Consider the following 17,872-nt stretch of genomic DNA (forward strand, 5'->3'; position numbering starts at 1 on the left):
GCCATGTTTGCAACCTACACCACAGCTCACAGCAACACCAGATCCTTAACCCACTGAGTGAGGCCAGGGATCAAACCTGCATCCTCATGGATCCTAGTCAGGTTTGTGAACTGCTGAGCCATGAAGGGAACTCCTGATTTCCTAGTTTTGATCATTATTCTGTGACAGAATTTCTCAGTTTTGCTGCTCTTGATGTTTAGTGTGGATAATTCTTTTTTCTTTTTTCTTTTTTCTTTTTTTTTTTGCCTTTTTAGGGCTGCACCCATGATGCATGGAAGTTCCCAGGCTAGGGGTCAAGCTGGAGCTATAGCTGCCGGCCTATGCCACAGACACAGCAACATGGGATCCGAGCTGCATCTGGAAACTACACCATAGCTCACAGCAATACCAGATCCTTAACCCAGAGAGTAAGGCCAGGGATGGAACCCACATCCTCATGGATACTAGTCAGGTTCATTACCGCTGAGCCAGGATCGGAACTCGCAGGGTGGATGATTCTTTATTGTGGAGGTTGTGCATTGTAGGATGTTCAGCAACATCCTCTGCCTGTATCCACTAGATGCAAGTAGCATCTCTCTTCTTTCATTTGTGACAACCAAAAAGATCTTAAGACATTTTCAAATGTCCTCTAGAGAACAAAATCACCCCTGGTGGAGAACCTCTGTTCTATTATGTAAGAAGCTAATATAAGGGAAGGCTGGGTGAAGGGCATTGAACAGTTTTTTACAGTTCTGCCCTAAGTCTAAAATTATCTGTAAAAAAAGGAATATTATTATTATGCTAATATGTGCTTGTAAAAAAGAATCAAAATGTTACATTAGAGCTTAAGTTAGTCATTAATATATTTGAATGAATCCAGAAATTTTCTGTGATATAAAACTGCAGTTTTTACACAACTAAGTATGCATACTCTAATAACATTCATACCGTTCAGCAGCTTGCTTTTTAAGGCCTTTTTAAAGCTTTGATATCTTTCTGTAAGTGATGTCATTCTTTCAAATTAACCTTTATTTGCTGAATTTTTTTTTTTTTGGTTTTGTTATGCTTTCATACATTCTATAATTGCTACACTGTACAATGACTTTTTTTTCCACTGAGCAGCATATATCCTTGCTAAGACCAGATACTGCTTTTGAGTGCTTTATATAGATTATTAACTCATTTAATCTTTATATCAAAGGTATTTACGATATGTATTATCTCTTAAACTCATTTCACAGATGGAGAAGCTGAAGTGCAGAGGTTAAGTAATTTGTTCAAGGTAATAGCAAATGGTAGAGCTAGGCTTTGAACCCAAAGCAATCTGACTCCTGAATGCTCTTAACCTACAGCATCCTACCTCTGTAATTTGTCATAGACGTGTTCCTCTGCGTTTCATGTCACTGAGCCTCATTCTTTTCAGCGGTTACGTAAGTGCCTGTGCTATAGATGAACTGTAAGTGAACTCTTCCCTGTTGGTGTTTTGACTCCCATGTTTGTCTCCAGCCCTAGGTCTCCAACCACCTCCTTGGTGTGTCCCACATGTGCCAGACTTAAGTTTAAACTGACTCAAAACTGAGTTCCTCATCTTCCCACCTGCACCTTCCCCCTTGTCCCCATCTGAATGGCAATGCCAACACCTACCAGTCACCCAGGATGGAGACAGGAGCCAGACTGTGAGGGAATAAGTGAAGTAAAGTAGATTCTAAAGGAAGTGGAAGGTGTCTAGGTAAGTAGCATAGGGAAAGAGACTTACACAAAACTAAAAGGAGGTGGGCTAGCTTTGGGCATGTGGAAGGAACAGGTGGGAAGAGGGAGGGTGGAGAAGCCAAATTTAGGCTTCTGGGTTCTTAGCTGTTCATCACCAAGGTAACTGGGTTGCTATGGTAACAGCAAAGGCAGCGTGCCTTTTCCAAGAACCTCCTCTGCGGCGGTTACCCTCACACCAGCCAGGCACTTCCACGTGGGGGCGCCGGCTGGGGGTAGGCTTAAGAAGGCGGGAATTGCTGCGGCATTGGCCAATCGAATGGGCTCTGCAGCGAAGGACGCAAAGGCGGGGTCGAAACTTCTTTGAAGTTCGCCAAAGGGCGTTATTAGGCGGGCTCAGGTCCTTTTCCCACCACTTAGGGGCCGAGGAAAGGGGGAGGGCGGGGCTTGGGTGAGGCCCTCAAGAAGGCCCAGCCCTGGTGAAATATGTGAAGCTCCGCCTATTCCTTCTTCTGCTCAATAGGAAGCCAGAGAGTCAATCCGGACAGTTAGGGTTCCCAATGAGTGTCGTCGCCATGCCCCGGGGCGTGACGGGGCCAGCCAATCGGCGGCGGTGGTGGGCGGGCACGGGCGGCAGAGGCGGTGCGGCGGAGGTGGAGCGGGCTCTGCCGCAGGAGGGAAGATGGCGGACGAAGAGAAACTGCCACCCGGCTGGGAGAAGCGCATGAGCCGCAGCTCAGGTGCAGCGGGGGTCGGGGCTGGGGCGGGGCCGTGTGGGCCCATGGAAGCAGGGCTCTAGCTTGTCCCTCGGACGCGGGCGGCCGCTCGATTCCCGTGGGGTCTTGGCTCCTTCGCGTTGTCCCTGGGTAACGGCCCCGGCCCTCCCCGGGGCTGCGAGCCTGAGGAGCTGGGAACCCGAGGAAATTGAGGCAAGGGACTGGGTCGGAGAGGCCCGGCGCGCTGCCTGGGTGGTAGGGGGACAGTGTACCCGCGGCGCTCCCCCAGGCAATGGCCTTGGTCCTGCCGATCTTGCTGACATCTTTCAGCCTAATGCACCTGACATCCGGCGGGGGTGGGGGGGGATGTCTTTGCACCCTGCTGGGCCCAAGGGGCACCCCTGGGGAAGGACACCCCAACACCATGCTCAGGGCGTGGCCCCAGGGTGTTGCTTGGCTTCGAATCCTAAACCTCCTGCTAACGTGCCTGCCATCCACACCGAATTCTGAGTTTGCTATAATGTGAGAATTCAGGTTATCTGCCTGAGAATAGTCTCTGTGCTCGGAGCCGATTAGGGCTTTTCCCCCATAATAATGTTAATAATAGGTCTTATCTCAGTGCCAAGTATTGTGCTAAGGGTGTTAAGTGTGTACTCTGGCCACAACTCTGAGAGGTAGGGTAGTTAATAACACCCAGTTTGCCGGTGAGGAAACCGAGGCCAGAAAACTTAAGAAACTCGCCCATAGTCGTTCATTTCAGGGGCTGGGGGCTGGGTTAGATACCAGTCTAACTCCAGAGCCCCCTGCCCTTGTTACTGTAAACCTCTGAGATGCAGGCCCACCATTTCACTCCCCTGCCTCCATAGCTCATAATCATCATGGTCACAGTAATAATTCCAATTTATTGAACGCCAGGAGCTCTGTCGAGCACTTTGCACTCATCATGATGGACTCTCCACATTAACCCCATGAAGTGTTATATCTTTATTCTCTCACCTTGCCCTCACTTTTCAGATGAGTACACTCAGGTTCAGGGAGATGGAACCCATTGCCAAGGTTTTAGAGGCATTGTTTGGCTCAGCTCTGGCCCACCCTGCTTGCAGCCCTGTGGCTGGGACCTGCAGCAAAAAAGCTGATGCTCTTCTCAGTTCTGGGCCTCCACTCCTGCCATTTCTGCTCAGCTCAACCCTGACAGTCTTCCTCCTGGGTGACATCCAGCCCTTCACGGTCTTGGGCAGAAGTCCTCCATATAACCCAGACAAACTCGGCCCCTGGAATGACAGCCTATCTCTACTGGGTCCTACTTTAAGTTTCTTTCTTTTTTTTCCTTAGATAAGAAGTAGATTTATTGATACAGTGTGGGCCGTCTCAGAAGGTGAGAGCAGCCTGGAAGATGCACATTCTTTAGACAGAATATTATCTCAAAAGGCCAGAGAGTGGCCTCAGGTTTCTTGTTTGCAGCCCTCACTCCATGCTCCTTAGTCTCTGGGTAACATCTGGCCCCCAGTAATGCTGGCCCCTAGTTCTGCTGCACAGTGCACTCCAGAGGGGAAAAGAGCAGAGTTTTGGCATCTGGCACACCTGAGTACAGATCCTGCTATCTCCCCCACCACACCCCACCCCCGGCTTTTATGCCTGGAGCAGAGTAAATACCCAGGGAAGGTTGCTTAGTTTTGTGGTCTATAACATGGAGATATTAGTAGCTGCCACAGTCTTTTTTTTTTTTTTTTTTTTTGTCTTTTTAGGGCCATACCCATGGCATATGGAAGTTCCCTGGCTTGGGGTCAAATTGGAGCTACAGCTGCTAGCCTATGCCACAGCCACAGCAATGCTATATCTGACCCACATTTGTGACCTACACCACAGCTCACGGCACCGCTGGATCCTTAACCCACTGAGCGAGGCCAGGGATCAAGTTCTCATGGATGCTAGTCTGCTTCATTAGCGCTGAGCTATGACGGGAACTCCTCCTACACTCTTAATTAAGTGTGCCAGGTGCTGTCCTAAGTACTTTGCAGATGTGAATTCATACAGTCACTCCTTCAGGCAGGTACTGTCCTTATTTTCATTTTATAGGCGAGAAAACCACGGCCCCGGGAAGGTAGATCACATGTGAGGGTGTGGTGGAGCCACAGATTTGGACCGGCCTTGCTGAATGCATGCTTGGAACCATTCTCTGTCCCTGAGGCTTCCTCTCTTCCTAACCTTCAGTTATTTTCCCCCTTGAACTTTTTTTTTTTTTTTTTTTTTTTTTTTTTTGGTGGTGAAAGAAAGTGTAGCATTTATTGTAAGGCAGTACAAGTAGTCTGAGACTAGCTAGTGCTCAAAAATCCTGCACTCCCCCCTTGACCTTATTAATGACTGAAGTTGTAAGGTGGTCTCATTTGCTTCTTTGGTGTCTGTGTCCCCAGCTAGAATGCTAGCTCCCTAAGGCCTGGTGGCACTGGGGACTTGCTGAATGAAAGGTAGTTCGTCAGCCAGCCCCTGATCATGGCTTCCCAGTGGTGTCCTGTGAGCAGGTCCCAGCTGAATTCCACTTCCACCTCTTCCAGGCCGGGTGTACTACTTCAATCACATCACTAATGCCAGCCAGTGGGAGCGGCCAAGTGGCAACAGCAGTGGCGGCAGCAAAAATGGACAAGGAGAGCCCACCAGGGTCCGCTGTTCGCATCTGCTGGTCAAGCACAGCCAGTCCCGGCGGCCCTCATCCTGGCGGCAGGAGAAGATCACCCGGACTAAGGAGGAGGCTCTGGAGCTGATCAACGGTAAGCAGGGATGGAGACAGGGCTGGGGGGGTCCCTCTCCCCCCGGGGGCCAGAGCAGGCCTTGTAGGAATCATGCCAGGCTCACCAGCTCAGCTGTCAGGTGGGGCCTTGGCTGACCTGAAAATGCCTGCTCATGGCATGAGTCTGGCTCACATGGCTGCCCCTTCTTTTCCTGTCCAGCAGGTAATTGATGGTGAGTCAGGGTAGGTGGGGGGTGGACCCAGCCTTGGGGCTAGCAGACCTGGGTTCAGATGGTAGCTATACCCCAGTAAGCTTCTTGACTTTGGGAGATTCAGAGCACTTTCTTGAGGCTCAGTTTTCACTTCTGTAAAATGGGCATCATCATATACTCCAGGGGACATTGTGAAAATTCAGTGAGGTGAGACAGAGCATGGAGGGGAGGTGGGGGGACGGTGGTGGCTCCTCAGATCTCATTCACATTGCTCCTTGACCTTAGTATCATTAAGTAGGGTCCTGGGGCACGTATGTGGATGGGTCAGGAGGGAGTTGGAGAGTCCCTCTTGTGGCTTAGCAGGTTAAGAACCAGACTAGTATCCATGAGAGTGGGTTCAGTCCTTGGCCTCGCCCAGGAGGTTAAGGATCCAGTGTTGCCACAACCTGAGGTGTAGGTCACAGATGTGGCTCAGATCTATTGTGGCTGGGGCTGTCATGTAAGCCTCACCTGCAGCTCTGATTCAACCCCTAGCCTGGGAACCTCCATATGCTGCATGTACAGCCCTAAAAGCAAAAAAAGAGGGAGGCAGGAAAAGTAGCAGCATTAGAACTAATCTGCAGCATCAGTGAATTAATTCTGCCCTGTGGGAGGAGGCTCTTCCTTGCTCTGCTCTGTGTTCCCCCCACATTCTAGAGCAGCATTTGGTAAGCAGACCTTTTCTTAAAAGGCCACATGGTAAGTATTTTAGGTCTCACAGGGCCACACCATCTCTGTCAGCTCTGCTTTGTAACACCAGAGCAGCCACAGGGGATGTGGAAACAAATGACTGTGGCTGTGCGCCAATTAGACTTTATTTACAAAACCAACAGGTTTTGACCCGTTGGTGTGACCCACTCACACTAGCCACACTCTTTAGTAGTCACATGCGGCTAGTGGCTGTCATCTCAGATAGCACAGATATAGAACATTTCCATCCTTGCAGGAGGTTCTGTTGGACAGTACTGGTCGGGGTTGCCCTTGTGGTTTCATCATCCACTCAACCTCTCTTAGCAGAGATCCCAGACCTTTCCCAGGTGCTCCAGCCCCACATAACTAGTCTGTCTCCCCTGCTCAAACAGCCTGAGTGCCCGTCCAGCTCTGCCAGCTCCTGGCTCTGGGACCCTGAGCAAGTCACTTAACATTTCTAAGCCCCAGTATTTTCACTAGTAAAATTAGTGTTATGATAATAGAATCCACCGTAGGGTAGTTATGAGGATTCTAGTCTCATCCAATAAAGCAAGAATAACAGCCCCTGGCATCTAGTAAATATTCTATAATTGCTAGTGGCCATTATGAGTGTGTGTGTGTTTTGGGGTTTGTTTGGGTTTTTTTTTTGCTATTTTAGGGCCGCACTGGCGGCATATGGAAGATCCCAGGCTAGGGGTCAAATCGGAGCTGTAGCTGCTGGCCTGCACTGCAGCCACAGCAACATGGGGTCCGAGCCACGTCTGTGCCACCTACACTACAGCTCATGGCAATGCTGGATTCTTAACCCAATGAGCGAGGCCGGGATTCTAACGTACATCCTCATGGATCCTAGTCGGGTTTGTTAACTACTGAGCCATGAAGGAATGCCTGTGTTTTGGTTTTTTTGTGGGTTTTTTTGTTTGTTTGTTTGTTTCTCTTTTTTTTTCTGGTCTTTTTATGGCCACACTCACGGCATATGGAAATTCCCAGGTTAGGGGTCAAATCAGAGCTGCAGCTGCCGTCCTACACCACAGCCACAGCAGTGCCAGATCTGAGTCATATCTGACCTATGCTGCAGCTTGCAGCAACACTGGATTCTTAACCCACCAAGCGAGGCCATCCTCACAGATACTATGTAGGGTTCTTAACCTGCTGAGCCACAACAGGAACCCTAAATGTGTGTGTTTTTTTGGGTTTTTTGTTTGTTTGTTGCCTGCATCTGTAGCATGTGGAAGTTCCTGGACTAGGGATCGAACCCAAGACACAACAGCAACCCGGGCCAGTACTGCAGTAACAACACCAGATCCTTAACCCACTGTACCACAAGGGAACTCCATGACTGTTGTTATTGGCACAAGCCTGGCATGGCTGATCCATATTGGCTGTTTAACATTCACATCACTGGTCCAGTACTTAGCCTGCAGGATATTACTTACACACACCCACACCCCCACTGTACACCCCATATAGGGTCTCGCATGATAAATGGCACCTTTTAGCCTCATACCTCCCAGCCTTGCAGAGCCAAGCCAAGTTCTTGCACAGAATTTTGAAGGCAGATTAAAAAGTGTTCACCTCCGAGTTCTTAGTGTGGCTCACTGGGTTAAGAACCCAACGTAGTGTCCACGAGGATGCAGATTTGATCCCTGGCCTCGCTCAGTGGGTTGAGAATCCGGCATTGCTGCAAGCTGTGGATCTGGCATTGCCATGGCTGTGGCGTAGGCATCAGCTGCAGTTCCAACTCACCCCCTGCCCCAGGAACTTCCATATGCCACAGATGTAGCTGTTAAAAAAATAATAAAATAATAAATAATAAAAGAGCTGGAGTTCCCACTGTGGTGCAGCAGGATCAGCGGTGTCTTGGGTGCACTGGCTCACAGGTTCGGTCCCCCGCCTGGCACAGTGGGAATCTGGCATTGGGTCGCACAGCTGGGACTTTGATCTGACCCCTGGCCTGGGGACTCCATATGCCATGGGGCGGTCAAAAAAGGAAAAACAAAAAATAAAACATAAATTTAAAAAAATAAAAGCGCAGCTGTATTCCCACCACTGGACACAGAGCCTGGCCCTGCCACGGTAGCGCCCTCAGCATTTTTTCACGAACCTGTAGGAAGGGAGGATTCCCGCAGAGGAAGCGGCAGGGACTATAGCCAGGACTCGGGGGAAGGCTGTGCAGGGAACGGAAGCGGGGTGAGACCCTTCAAGGGCAGGTCCCAGCCACATTGTGGGACCTTTGTGGCCCCAGGCTGAGGCCAAGACTTAGGGCCCTTTTTTTGGAGGCAACAGGAAACCCATGCCCATGTGGATGAGGGGCCCTGCGGTGCTAGCCTTTAGGGAAGAGCCATGTGGCCAGAGCGGGATGGGCCAGGGAAGCTGGAAGGCCCAGGGCCCAGGCTGGGCTGGGAGCAGCAGTGAACTGTGAGCGGTGAAGGGGGTTTGGCTGCCCCAGGGGAAGAGGTCGAGGCCGGAAGCTCAGAAGGAATCACAAGTTGACCTCTGGGTCTTCCAAACTCATGTGGTCCCTGTTCTAAGGCTTCCAGGCCATGTGAGAGTGAGCACGAGGTGATGGGCACTGGGAGATTGAGTTCCAAAAGGTGCCATCATTGGGCAAGGGAAGGGACTCAGGAAGAGGCACAGTCAGGGGATGGGCTGAGGAAGACATTGGAGAGGCAACTGCAAGAGGGCCTGGGTTCAGTAGAGCAGCCAGGCAGAGACAGAAGCCCTTGGGGCAGTCCTGGCCAGAGGTGACAGGAGGCCAAGGCAGGTAGACATAGGGATATCTGGGTATCACTTGAAAGGAAAGCTGTTGGGCCATTGGAACTGCCTGGGAGTGATGAGAGAGGTTCTTCCCCCCCACCCCCCACCCCCCACCCCACCAGTTTGAAGGACGGATGAGGCATGTCTGGTGGGGCTGACACTGCAGTGCAGGCCTGGGGGTGCTGAGGGCAGCTTGGGGTCTTGGGAAGGCATGTCTGGGGGTGTGCCTGGTACATATCCAGGCCCTGGGGCCTAGCCCTAAGTCAGCACACACACAGGAGTGTCAGCAGGGGTCGGATTTGCAGGCCTGCCTGTGCCAGAAGGCCTGGTAGAAGCTGTGGGAGGAATTGCAACCAGAAGCACTGTGACTTGAACTGTATATGTAGGAGGCGGGTGGAGTAGATTCTAGAGAGATTTAGGAGGCAGAATCAAGAGGATGGGGTGATGGATTAGATGGGCAGGGCTGATGTAAGGAGCCACCCAGAGACAGATCTCGGTGCCAGCTATGTGGACTGGAGCAGATGTCTTCATTCTCAGAGCCTCGGTTGCCTCATCTGTAGGACGGGGACGGGCTGACCATGAAGATCCAAGGGCCAGCCAGGTGCAGAGCAGGGGCCTCAGTGTCTGCCGCTTGCTGTCTACACTACAGAGCCTTGACCCCAGGCATTTAAGTGTGTGTGATCAGAACAAGGCTTCTGCCCACCAGCCACCCCTGCTGCTTCCCGGTGGCCCATGGGTAGAGCTCTGGCCAGGACATGAGAGACCTGGTGAGCTCAGCGTGCAGACCTCTCATGACCTTGGCCTGATGTTCTATTTAGTGTCTTGAGGGCTGAGGCAGGTCCTCCTTGTGGGTCATTATGAGGGGGGCAGCAAGATGGCCCAGGCCTTGATGCACTTGGTAACCAGACACTGGTGTGCCATGTCAGCCAGCTTTGGTTTTCTCTTTTGTGAAAGTGGAAATTCACAGTGTTGTTCCCCTTCCCCCCGTTCTCGTCAGGGCTTGTTCCAGGTGATGAAGAGATCAGGCTTTGGGCAGCACACGCCGCAGCTGGCAGCCTGGGTCCTGACTCTCATCAATACCCATTTAGCTCCTGTGCTCCCCAGTTGCCCCAAGGGGACAGGCCACCCGCAGCAAAAACCAGTGTGTCCACGTTTTCTGCTGAGGCTTCTTTTTCCGGCGTCAGCTCCTCTGCAGCTGCTGGGCTGCAGCCAGAGGCTTGTCAGGGAGACTGGCTCCCTGTCATTGCCTGTGTCCTTATCTCAGAAAGCCAAGCCATGGAGCAGCTCTCTGTGCCTGCTCCCCATCCCTCCATCCCCACAGGCCGAGGGTCTGGCAGTCAGTGAGTACCTTTGGCCTAGAGTTCCCACCCGAGGTGGGTGGCCATCTTCTAGCCTGCCGGCTTCAGGCTAGGTCTCTGGTCTCTCTGCGCACCCTCTGCTGGAATGTGGGTCTTTAGGGAAGGCAGACCTAATCCTGTCACCTTTCTCCCTGTCCAGGCCCCTTCCCTAGTTTGTCTCTAAAAACCTTTTTAGAGTTAGAGACCGGGAGTTCCCGTGGTGGCTCAGCAGTAACAAACCCTGCTAGTATTCATGAGAACTCGAGTTCGATCCCTGGCCCCGCTCAGCAAGTCGGGGATCCAGCACTGCCGTGAGCTATGGTATAGGTCACAGATGCGGTTTGGATCCCGCGTTGCTGTGGCTGTGGTGTAATCTGGCAGCTGCAGCTTCGATTTGATCCCTAGCCTGGGAACCTCCATATGCCACAGGTATGGCCCTAAAAAGACCAAAAAATAAAAATTAAAAAAAAAAAAAGAATCAGAAACCACTCCATTGTTCTATTTTCTAGATAGAAAACTCCATTGTTTCTATCTCATATGACTATGAGATAGTCATAGTGCAGATTAGGCTGCTGCAAAAGAATACCACAGGCTGGATGGCTTGGACAGTAGATGTTTATTTCTCACAGTTCTGGAGGCTGGAAGTCCAAGATCAAGGTGCAGACAGGATTGATTTCTTCTGAGGCGTCTTTCCTTGGCTTGCATGCAGCTGCCTTCTGTGTACTGGCCTTACCTCAGTACATGTGGTGAGGGAAAGAGACAAGAGAGCTTTTTGGTGTCTCCTTATAAGGACATTAATCCTGTCAGATCTGGGGCCCTCCCTTAAGGCCTCATTTATTTCTGTCAAGTCCCTGTCTCCAAAGAGCATCACACTGGGGGCCAGGGCTTCAAAGTGTGAATTTTAGAGGGACTCAGACATTCCATATGTTATATATTATATTATTCCATATATTATTATGGACTGCAGCAGATAACTGTCAGGGGCTCGCTTTGGGCCAGGCCCTGTTCTGGCACTCACTCCTTAACTCCCCACAGCAGCCCTCCAAGGTGGGAACTGATAATTAGCCCATTTTACTGACCAGGCAAGTGAGGCTCCGAGAGACAGTCACAGAGCTGGGATCCGAACACAGCAGTTGGGGTCCAGCGTCCACCGTCCTCTGCCTCAGGTGCCCTGATGGATGAAGACTGGGTGGATCCTGCCTGGGTGAGGAGTGTTTCTGGGAACAGGCTAGGGGGTCTGGTTTGCGCTTATGTTCTTTTTAAGTTTTACTGCAGTATAGCTGACTTACAATGTTGTGATAATTTCTGCAGTTCAACAGAGTGATTTGGTTAGACACATAGGAACATCTACTCCTTTTCAGATTCTTTCCCACATAGGTCATCACAGAGTACCGAGTAGAGTTCCTTGGGCTATGCAGCAGGTCACCGTTGACCCTCTATTCCATGTACGACAGTTGCAGTTCCATGCTTGCCTCCTCTTTAGCACTTGTACCTGAGGTTCATAGAAAAAAGCCGTGAGATTTCAGCATTTCTGCCTACAGAGCCCAATGGTGGATCCCTCTCCCTCCTTCCCCAGGGCCTGTTTCAGTCTCATTTATTCACGAATTCCTTCAACATTAGTGAACACCTGTTCTGTGCACAGCGCCAGAGGTTGGGGACACAGCAGTGAGCTAGTCCAGCTGGGCCTCCATCCTCTCTGTATGAAGCAGCAGCAGACACCCAAACAGGACAGTGGTAAACGCAGGGCCTGGGGAAGTACCTCACCCAGTGAGGAAGACTTGGGGTGCGACCAGGGAACAGCAGATGAGCTTCCAGTAGAAAGAGACCATTAAGCAGAGGCTGAGGGGTGACAGGGGCCAGGCCAGGACTGTGGGGGACACCATGGAGGTGTGTAAGACCGAGGTGAGGGTATACACAGGGGTCTGAATGCAGCTTTGCATCTTGGTCTGTGGCCAGACCCCTGACGGTCAGCTTTTGAAAGGGGAGCTTGCTTAGGAAGAAACTTTTATTTATTTACTTACTTATTTATTATTTTATTTGATTGATTGATCGATTGCCACGCTGTAGAAGTTTGATCAAACCCGGGTTGCAACAGTGACCCAATCCACAGCAGTGACAATGCTAGAACCTTAACCATGAAACAAATTTTTTTAGAAATCATGTCAGGCTCCCATCCAAGCAGGATATTTTCTGAGGGAGTTGGCCGATCAGAAGAAGATTTGGGTGCTGTGAACTACGGGAGGGGGCAAAAGCTTGTCTCTTAGTCAGTGTTTAGGCTGCTGTTGCCTGTACATACTCACTGTGTATGTACCTTGGACAGGCCATCTAGTCTTGGGGATCCTGTGGCTGTATCCACACCCCCAGCTGCTGGAGGATGCAGCAAGGGGGTGCTTATACAGGGCTGGGCCTGACTCCCCAGGTGTAAATGGTGCCCTCGCCAGAGTCCCTGGAGGTGGACAGGTACACTGGGGGCCACTGTGCACTCAGGATTCCCTGGCTGGCGTTACCGAGGTCTGGACAGAGGAGCGAGGAAGAGGCCATCTTGTTGCTGCCCCGGTGAGGCTGAGAGAGAACCAGAATCCAGGGAGAAGAGGAGGTCGGGGAGGGATATCCCAGTGACAGCCTGTTCAGCCCAGAGTCACTCAGATCATAGTCACTCGAAGATGCCTCTGGCTTAGGGGGACCACCTGGGAGCCCCAGAGGGGTGGTCCGAGCACACTGGCACATTATAGCAGAAGCCACTGCAGCATGCAGTCCGTAGAGGTTGGGGCTTTTGTGTTGCATCAGAGAGCCTGTCTGACAGGCAGCATGTCAAGGTGACGGCCAGTGCAGACCAGGAGGACCAGGGATGGGTGGATGGGAGAGTAGGGACAGCCTCATCACTGGCTGGCAGCCCACACAGAAGGGAGAACAGAATGGCAACAGCAAGTGTGCTTTGTCAAGGTGTCTCTCTGTGCCGAGCACTGTGCTGTGTGTCAGTGCATTATCTGCTGGCAGATGACTAACATTTGAGGCTCAGAGGTAGAGGGGTGGTCAGGACAGTATGAGCGTGGCCAAGATACAGGGAAGGTGGGGGTTATAGGGACAGCCATGGAACCAGCCAGGCAAAGCAGATGCTGGGACAGGCGGTTGCAGCCTTGATGTGCAGCGAGATGGGGTTGGGGTGGCAGGGTGATAGGGAGTGCTGTCCTGGTCGTCTGGGGCAGATAGATGGATGACAAGTGACATTGAGGTCAGACCGTGAAGTTTGCACCAGGCTAGCGTTGGGCTCGCTGCTGCCCCCTGGCGCCCTCTACTGGGAGTCCTTCATCTTTTCCTCCCCTCACAGAGCCCAGCCTCCCTGTCCCTCCAGGGAGCATCGGTCCCCAGTGGGGACAGTCCGGGCCACATACGGTGGGTGAATGTGGTACACTGCCAACACACCCTGTCAGGGCAGCTGGAGGAAGAGTCTTGTCAGCCGCCCCTAGGGCGTACTCCGTGGAACAATGCACGTCCCTTTCCGAGCCCCAGCCTGGCAGCCTCTGGGTCCCCTGGCAATGCCCTGGTGAGCGGCCCTGGCCTTTCTCACACTTTGGACAGAAGGGACAGCTGAGACCCATGGGCCCAGGACCTGGCCGTCTCCTATGGCAGAACTGGGCACGTGCCTTGGCCTTCTTGCCTTTCTCCTAGAAGCCTCTAGAAAACTTTCCTACCACTGCCTTGAGGCCCCTGGGGGGACCCTTTTTAACATCTGTCCTGTATCCTGCTATCCTCCCTAACACGACCCGGAGGAAGATTTTCTCTCATAGCGTGTGTGTCGAGAGAAGGGGCAGGAAGAGCTATGCTCTTCACGGAGCATTCATGTGTGCGCGCATGCGTACTCGTGTTCATACAGGCGCCCATTATGGGGAGACTCATGCATTGAATGGGGTGTGAGACCAGCTGGCTGTTGAGGTCACCATAGGGTCGCGGTGTGCATGCACATGAAAAGCCCCACATCGTGGGTGCCTGCGACTCCAGGTGTGACTGCGCATGCGCACAGGGAGTGCCTTGCCGCCCTCCCTGGAGCTCCCCCCGCCCCGCCCCGCCACTGACGTGGAGGTCTCCCGGTGTGTCCTGCAGGCTATATCCAGAAGATTAAGTCGGGAGAGGAGGACTTTGAATCTCTGGCCTCACAGTTCAGCGACTGCAACTCCGCCAAGGCCAGGGGAGACCTGGGTGCCTTCAGCAGAGGTGCGCGAGGAATGGGCACCACCAAACCCTGGCGGGAACCCCTAACCCACCAGCGCCTGCCCCCCACCTAGAGATAGGGTGGGCTGGCCCCTGTCGCGCAGGCCTCTAGGGTCCACCAGGTGGCAGCACTGTTCCTCCTCGAGCTTCATAGGCTCCCCTGTTGGAGTGGCGGCCGCAGAGCCCTCTCCCAATGACCTTCTTTCTTAGGGTGGGGAGGCGGTCTGTGTGTCTCTCTGCTCACTTGGCCCCATCACAGGCCCACCAGGGTGGGTGCTTGCTGACATTTTCCTATTCTCCCATTGGAGATGTCAGGCTGGGGCCCTTGGAGGCCCAGAATCCCTTGCCTCCCCTGGTGGGTGGGAACAACAGGGTGAGGGGAGGAGGGAGGTCAGGTGAGCAACCGCTGAGTTCCGGCCTCTGCAGCTGAGACTGTGGAAAGCGAGGAGCAGAGGGAACCAGGCCACCGCCTCCTTCCCCCTCCATCCCCAGGGTCATCAGGGGCCCAGAATGGGGTGAGGGGTGTCAGGGAGCCAGCAAGGGGCTGCGGACCACCCCAGGAGGCAGGTAGGACAAGTGATGTGGCAGTGGCTGGGAACCGGGCCCAGGGAGATCAGTTCATTACTAAAAAGTATCTCTTCAGTGGACGGTAGAGGCTGCAGCTCTGCCTGCCATCCCTCACACTGTCCTCCGGCTTCCTGGGGCCTCCTTAATAGCCCTGCCGCCCCCAGCTGGGCCGCAGCTTGGCCCCTTGACAGGGCCATAAACCTGTGACAGATGAGTCTGAATGAGGGCCAGGGGCGGGCATGTGGGCGCCCCATCTGCTGGCTCTGCCCGGTCCTGGCCCCAGGCCCGGGTCTTGACCCCCCCGCACACACCAGCCTTCATACTTCCCCAGGTCAGATGCAGAAGCCATTTGAAGACGCCTCCTTTGCTCTGCGGACAGGGGAGATGAGCGGGCCCGTGTTCACGGATTCCGGCATCCACATCATCCTGCGCACGGAGTGAGGGGTGTGGACAGCTCAGGCCTGGCCTCCCGGTGTGGGGTGGGGCGGGACGGGGTGGCTGGGCCCACAGACCCTGCTCCCTGCTGCCAGCCGACCTGTGGGTCCCCCTGCCTGCTAACGTCACACAGTATTTATTGATCCCAACATGGCTGGAAGGGGGGCTCTTCACCATCGGGGTCTCCCTGCCAGACTCCCCTCCCTTTTAGGAATTGACTTCAGAAGGGCCTGGGGTGGAGAGGCCCTCCAGGCTCCCAGACCCAGCAGGTGGGGGTGACCTGTCCCAAAGAGAAGGCCTAGTTAGCCGAGCCACCCCCTGTGTTCCCCCAGGTCCAGGAAGGGGGTGGGGGGGCGTGCGGGCAGGAGGGCCTTAAGTTGTTTCTGGTTATGCCATGTTCCTCTTTTCAATTGCAAAAAGCAGATGCTCCGCTTGGGGCCCAGGCTGCCTGCTGCTTCGGGGCTCTCTCTACACAGCAGTGCAGCGCCCTCTCCACCCTCAATTAAACCTGGAACCACTATTCCACTGTCCCGTGTCTCATTTCCTCCCTGCTGAGGTGGGTGGGACACTGTTGGGGAAGTGATCATTTCCTGCCATCCTTGTGTCCAAGTGTCCAGGCTGCACTTTCCTCCCTCAGAAGCCTCTCCTCATCCTGGGCTTGGGGGCATCCTAGCAGCAGCCAGACTCTCGGAAGTAGAGCACTGATGAGTATCAGAAGTCCTCAAACTTGGGTGGTCAAGAATATTCTAGAGGAGTTCCCGCTGTGGTGCAACAGGATTAGCGGCCTCTCTGGAGCACTGGGGCGCACGTTCGATTCCCCAGCCTGGCACAGTGGGTTAAGGATCCAGCCTTGCTACAGATGCTGCATAGGTTATAACTGTGGTTCAGATCAGATCCCTGGCCCAGGAACTTCATATGCCTTGGGTGGCCAAAAAAAAAAAAAGAATATTCTGGAATGCAAGGGCCCTGACCGCACAGCTCTGGATTCATCAGAGCCAATCTCGGTGCTCTGGGCATCTCCACCACCACCACCACTCTGTACCCATGCACACATGCACGCACACTCGCACCACTTCAACTAGACCAAATTAGCCCGGCACCCTGATGCCTGCTTCCCTGTCACCATAAGTGCTCCCGGCAGGTTGTGCCTGGGTCCTACCGCCTCCACAGATGCTGTTACCATGGCAATAGGGAGGGCCAGCCTGGAGGGGAGTGGGGCCACTGCCACATGCCTATGAGAGCAGGGATCCTGCCCTGCCTTCTGAGGAGGGAGGCTCTGTGCTAGAACACGGCGGGAGTGGGGGGGGGGGAGGCTGTTGTGGGACAGAGGGAATCCCTGGGGCAAATGGGGGGACCCCTCTTCAGGGCAGGGGCTGTGGGTGTGTCCCACCCATTCTCCATCACCTCCTCACAGCTGCCCCTGGGCCAGGGCCTGGGCTGGGGCTCAGAGTTCAGTCAGGGGGGTTGTGTGTCTAGGGTGAAGTGGTTAGGCCGCTCTGCCCCCCTCCCTTAATGGGGATCAGCCCGGCTTATGGGGGTAGTGGGCTAGCAGAGCTTGAGGACGTGAGGAAATTAAGGCCCTGCCTGGCTTGACCCTAAGGGAACCCCCCTCTCCTGTCTCTAATAAAGGCCCAAGTCTCATAAACAGTTACCTGGGCCAACTCCCATCTGGCTCGTTTTTGGAGCAGTCGCTCACTGCCTGCTGCCTGCCAGAGCATTTGTCACTAGGAAGCTTTAATGAATTTCCTCTCAGCTCTGGTGGGCTGGGGAGAGCCAGCTGGTTGGCTGCATTTCCAGACAGACTTCTCCCACCACCTGTGGGGGGCCACGAGGCAGGCAGCAGCCCTGTCGCACACGCCAACTATCCTTGGGGAGCAGGCACCCCTCCTGCCCCATTGGAGCCTCTGGGGAGGATCAGAAATGAGTACTTGGGGGAATTCCCATTGCAGCTCAGCAGGTTAAGGACCTGACATTGTCTCCATGATCATGTGGGTTTGACCCCTGGCTTTGCTCAGTGGGTTAAGGATCTGGCGTTGCTGTGAGCTGTGGTGTAGGTCACAGATTCATCTAGGATCTGGCATTGCTGTGGGTGTGGTATGGCCGCCAGCTGCAACTGCGATTCAACCCCTAGCCTGGGAACTTGGATATGCTGCAGGTGCGGCTGCAAAATAAATTAATAAATAAATAAAATGAAATAAGCACTTGGGGGTGGAAGGGTTGGTGGGTTCTGCTCCCAGGTGATAGGGCCACCTGAGAAAGGCCTTGTGCCCCCTCTCAACATCAAAGGCCCAGGGAAAATCTCCCTGGACTCTGAGATGTTGCCAGGGTGGTGGAGGGTGCTTTTTCCTGTGCTGGGCTGGCAGGGAAATTTTCTCGGCACTCCTGTCGCTTTGGGCATGAGTGTGTGTTTGCGTCCAAGCCCCAGGCGACTCTAGTCCTTAGGCTTGTGTCTGTTCTGCATGACACTGGGGGTCTTCCTGTCTGGGCCTGACCACCTGC

The 17,872-nt window shown here is 53.4% G+C and overlaps 1 protein-coding gene across 1 annotated transcript; it reads left to right on the forward strand.

The window, feature by feature from the left end:
* The first annotated feature begins 2,313 nt into the window (after positions 1-2,313).
* Positions 2,314-15,893, forward strand: PIN1 (peptidylprolyl cis/trans isomerase, NIMA-interacting 1). Its single transcript, NM_001244371.1, has 4 exons — positions 2,314-2,426; positions 4,955-5,167; positions 14,264-14,374; positions 15,270-15,893. Exons 1-4 carry the CDS (start codon positions 2,369-2,371, stop codon positions 15,377-15,379), a joined length of 492 nt encoding a protein of 163 aa, NP_001231300.1. The 5' UTR covers positions 2,314-2,368; the 3' UTR covers positions 15,380-15,893.
* The last annotated feature ends 1,979 nt before the right edge of the window (positions 15,894-17,872 follow it).

Source organism: Sus scrofa, chromosome 2, assembly GCF_054392235.1.
Source record: "Sus scrofa isolate SSC_HxYL_T2T_F1_AM1 chromosome 2, Sscrofa_HxYL_maternal_Yorkshire_Landrace_v2.0, whole genome shotgun sequence".
NCBI classification, from domain to species: Eukaryota; Metazoa; Chordata; class Mammalia; order Artiodactyla; family Suidae; genus Sus; species Sus scrofa.

Excerpts from the sequence above, each read along its gene's own strand:
- PIN1 (NM_001244371.1), top strand. The coding sequence starts at position 2,369 with ATGGCGGACGAAGAGAAACTGCCACCCGGCTGGGAGAAGCGCATGAGC. Across the intron at positions 2,427-4,954 it reads GCGCATGAGCCGCAGCTCAG|GCCGGGTGTACTACTTCAAT; the intron begins GTGCAGCGGGGG and ends CACCTCTTCCAG. Across the intron at positions 14,375-15,269 it reads CCTGGGTGCCTTCAGCAGAG|GTCAGATGCAGAAGCCATTT; the intron begins GTGCGCGAGGAA and ends ATACTTCCCCAG.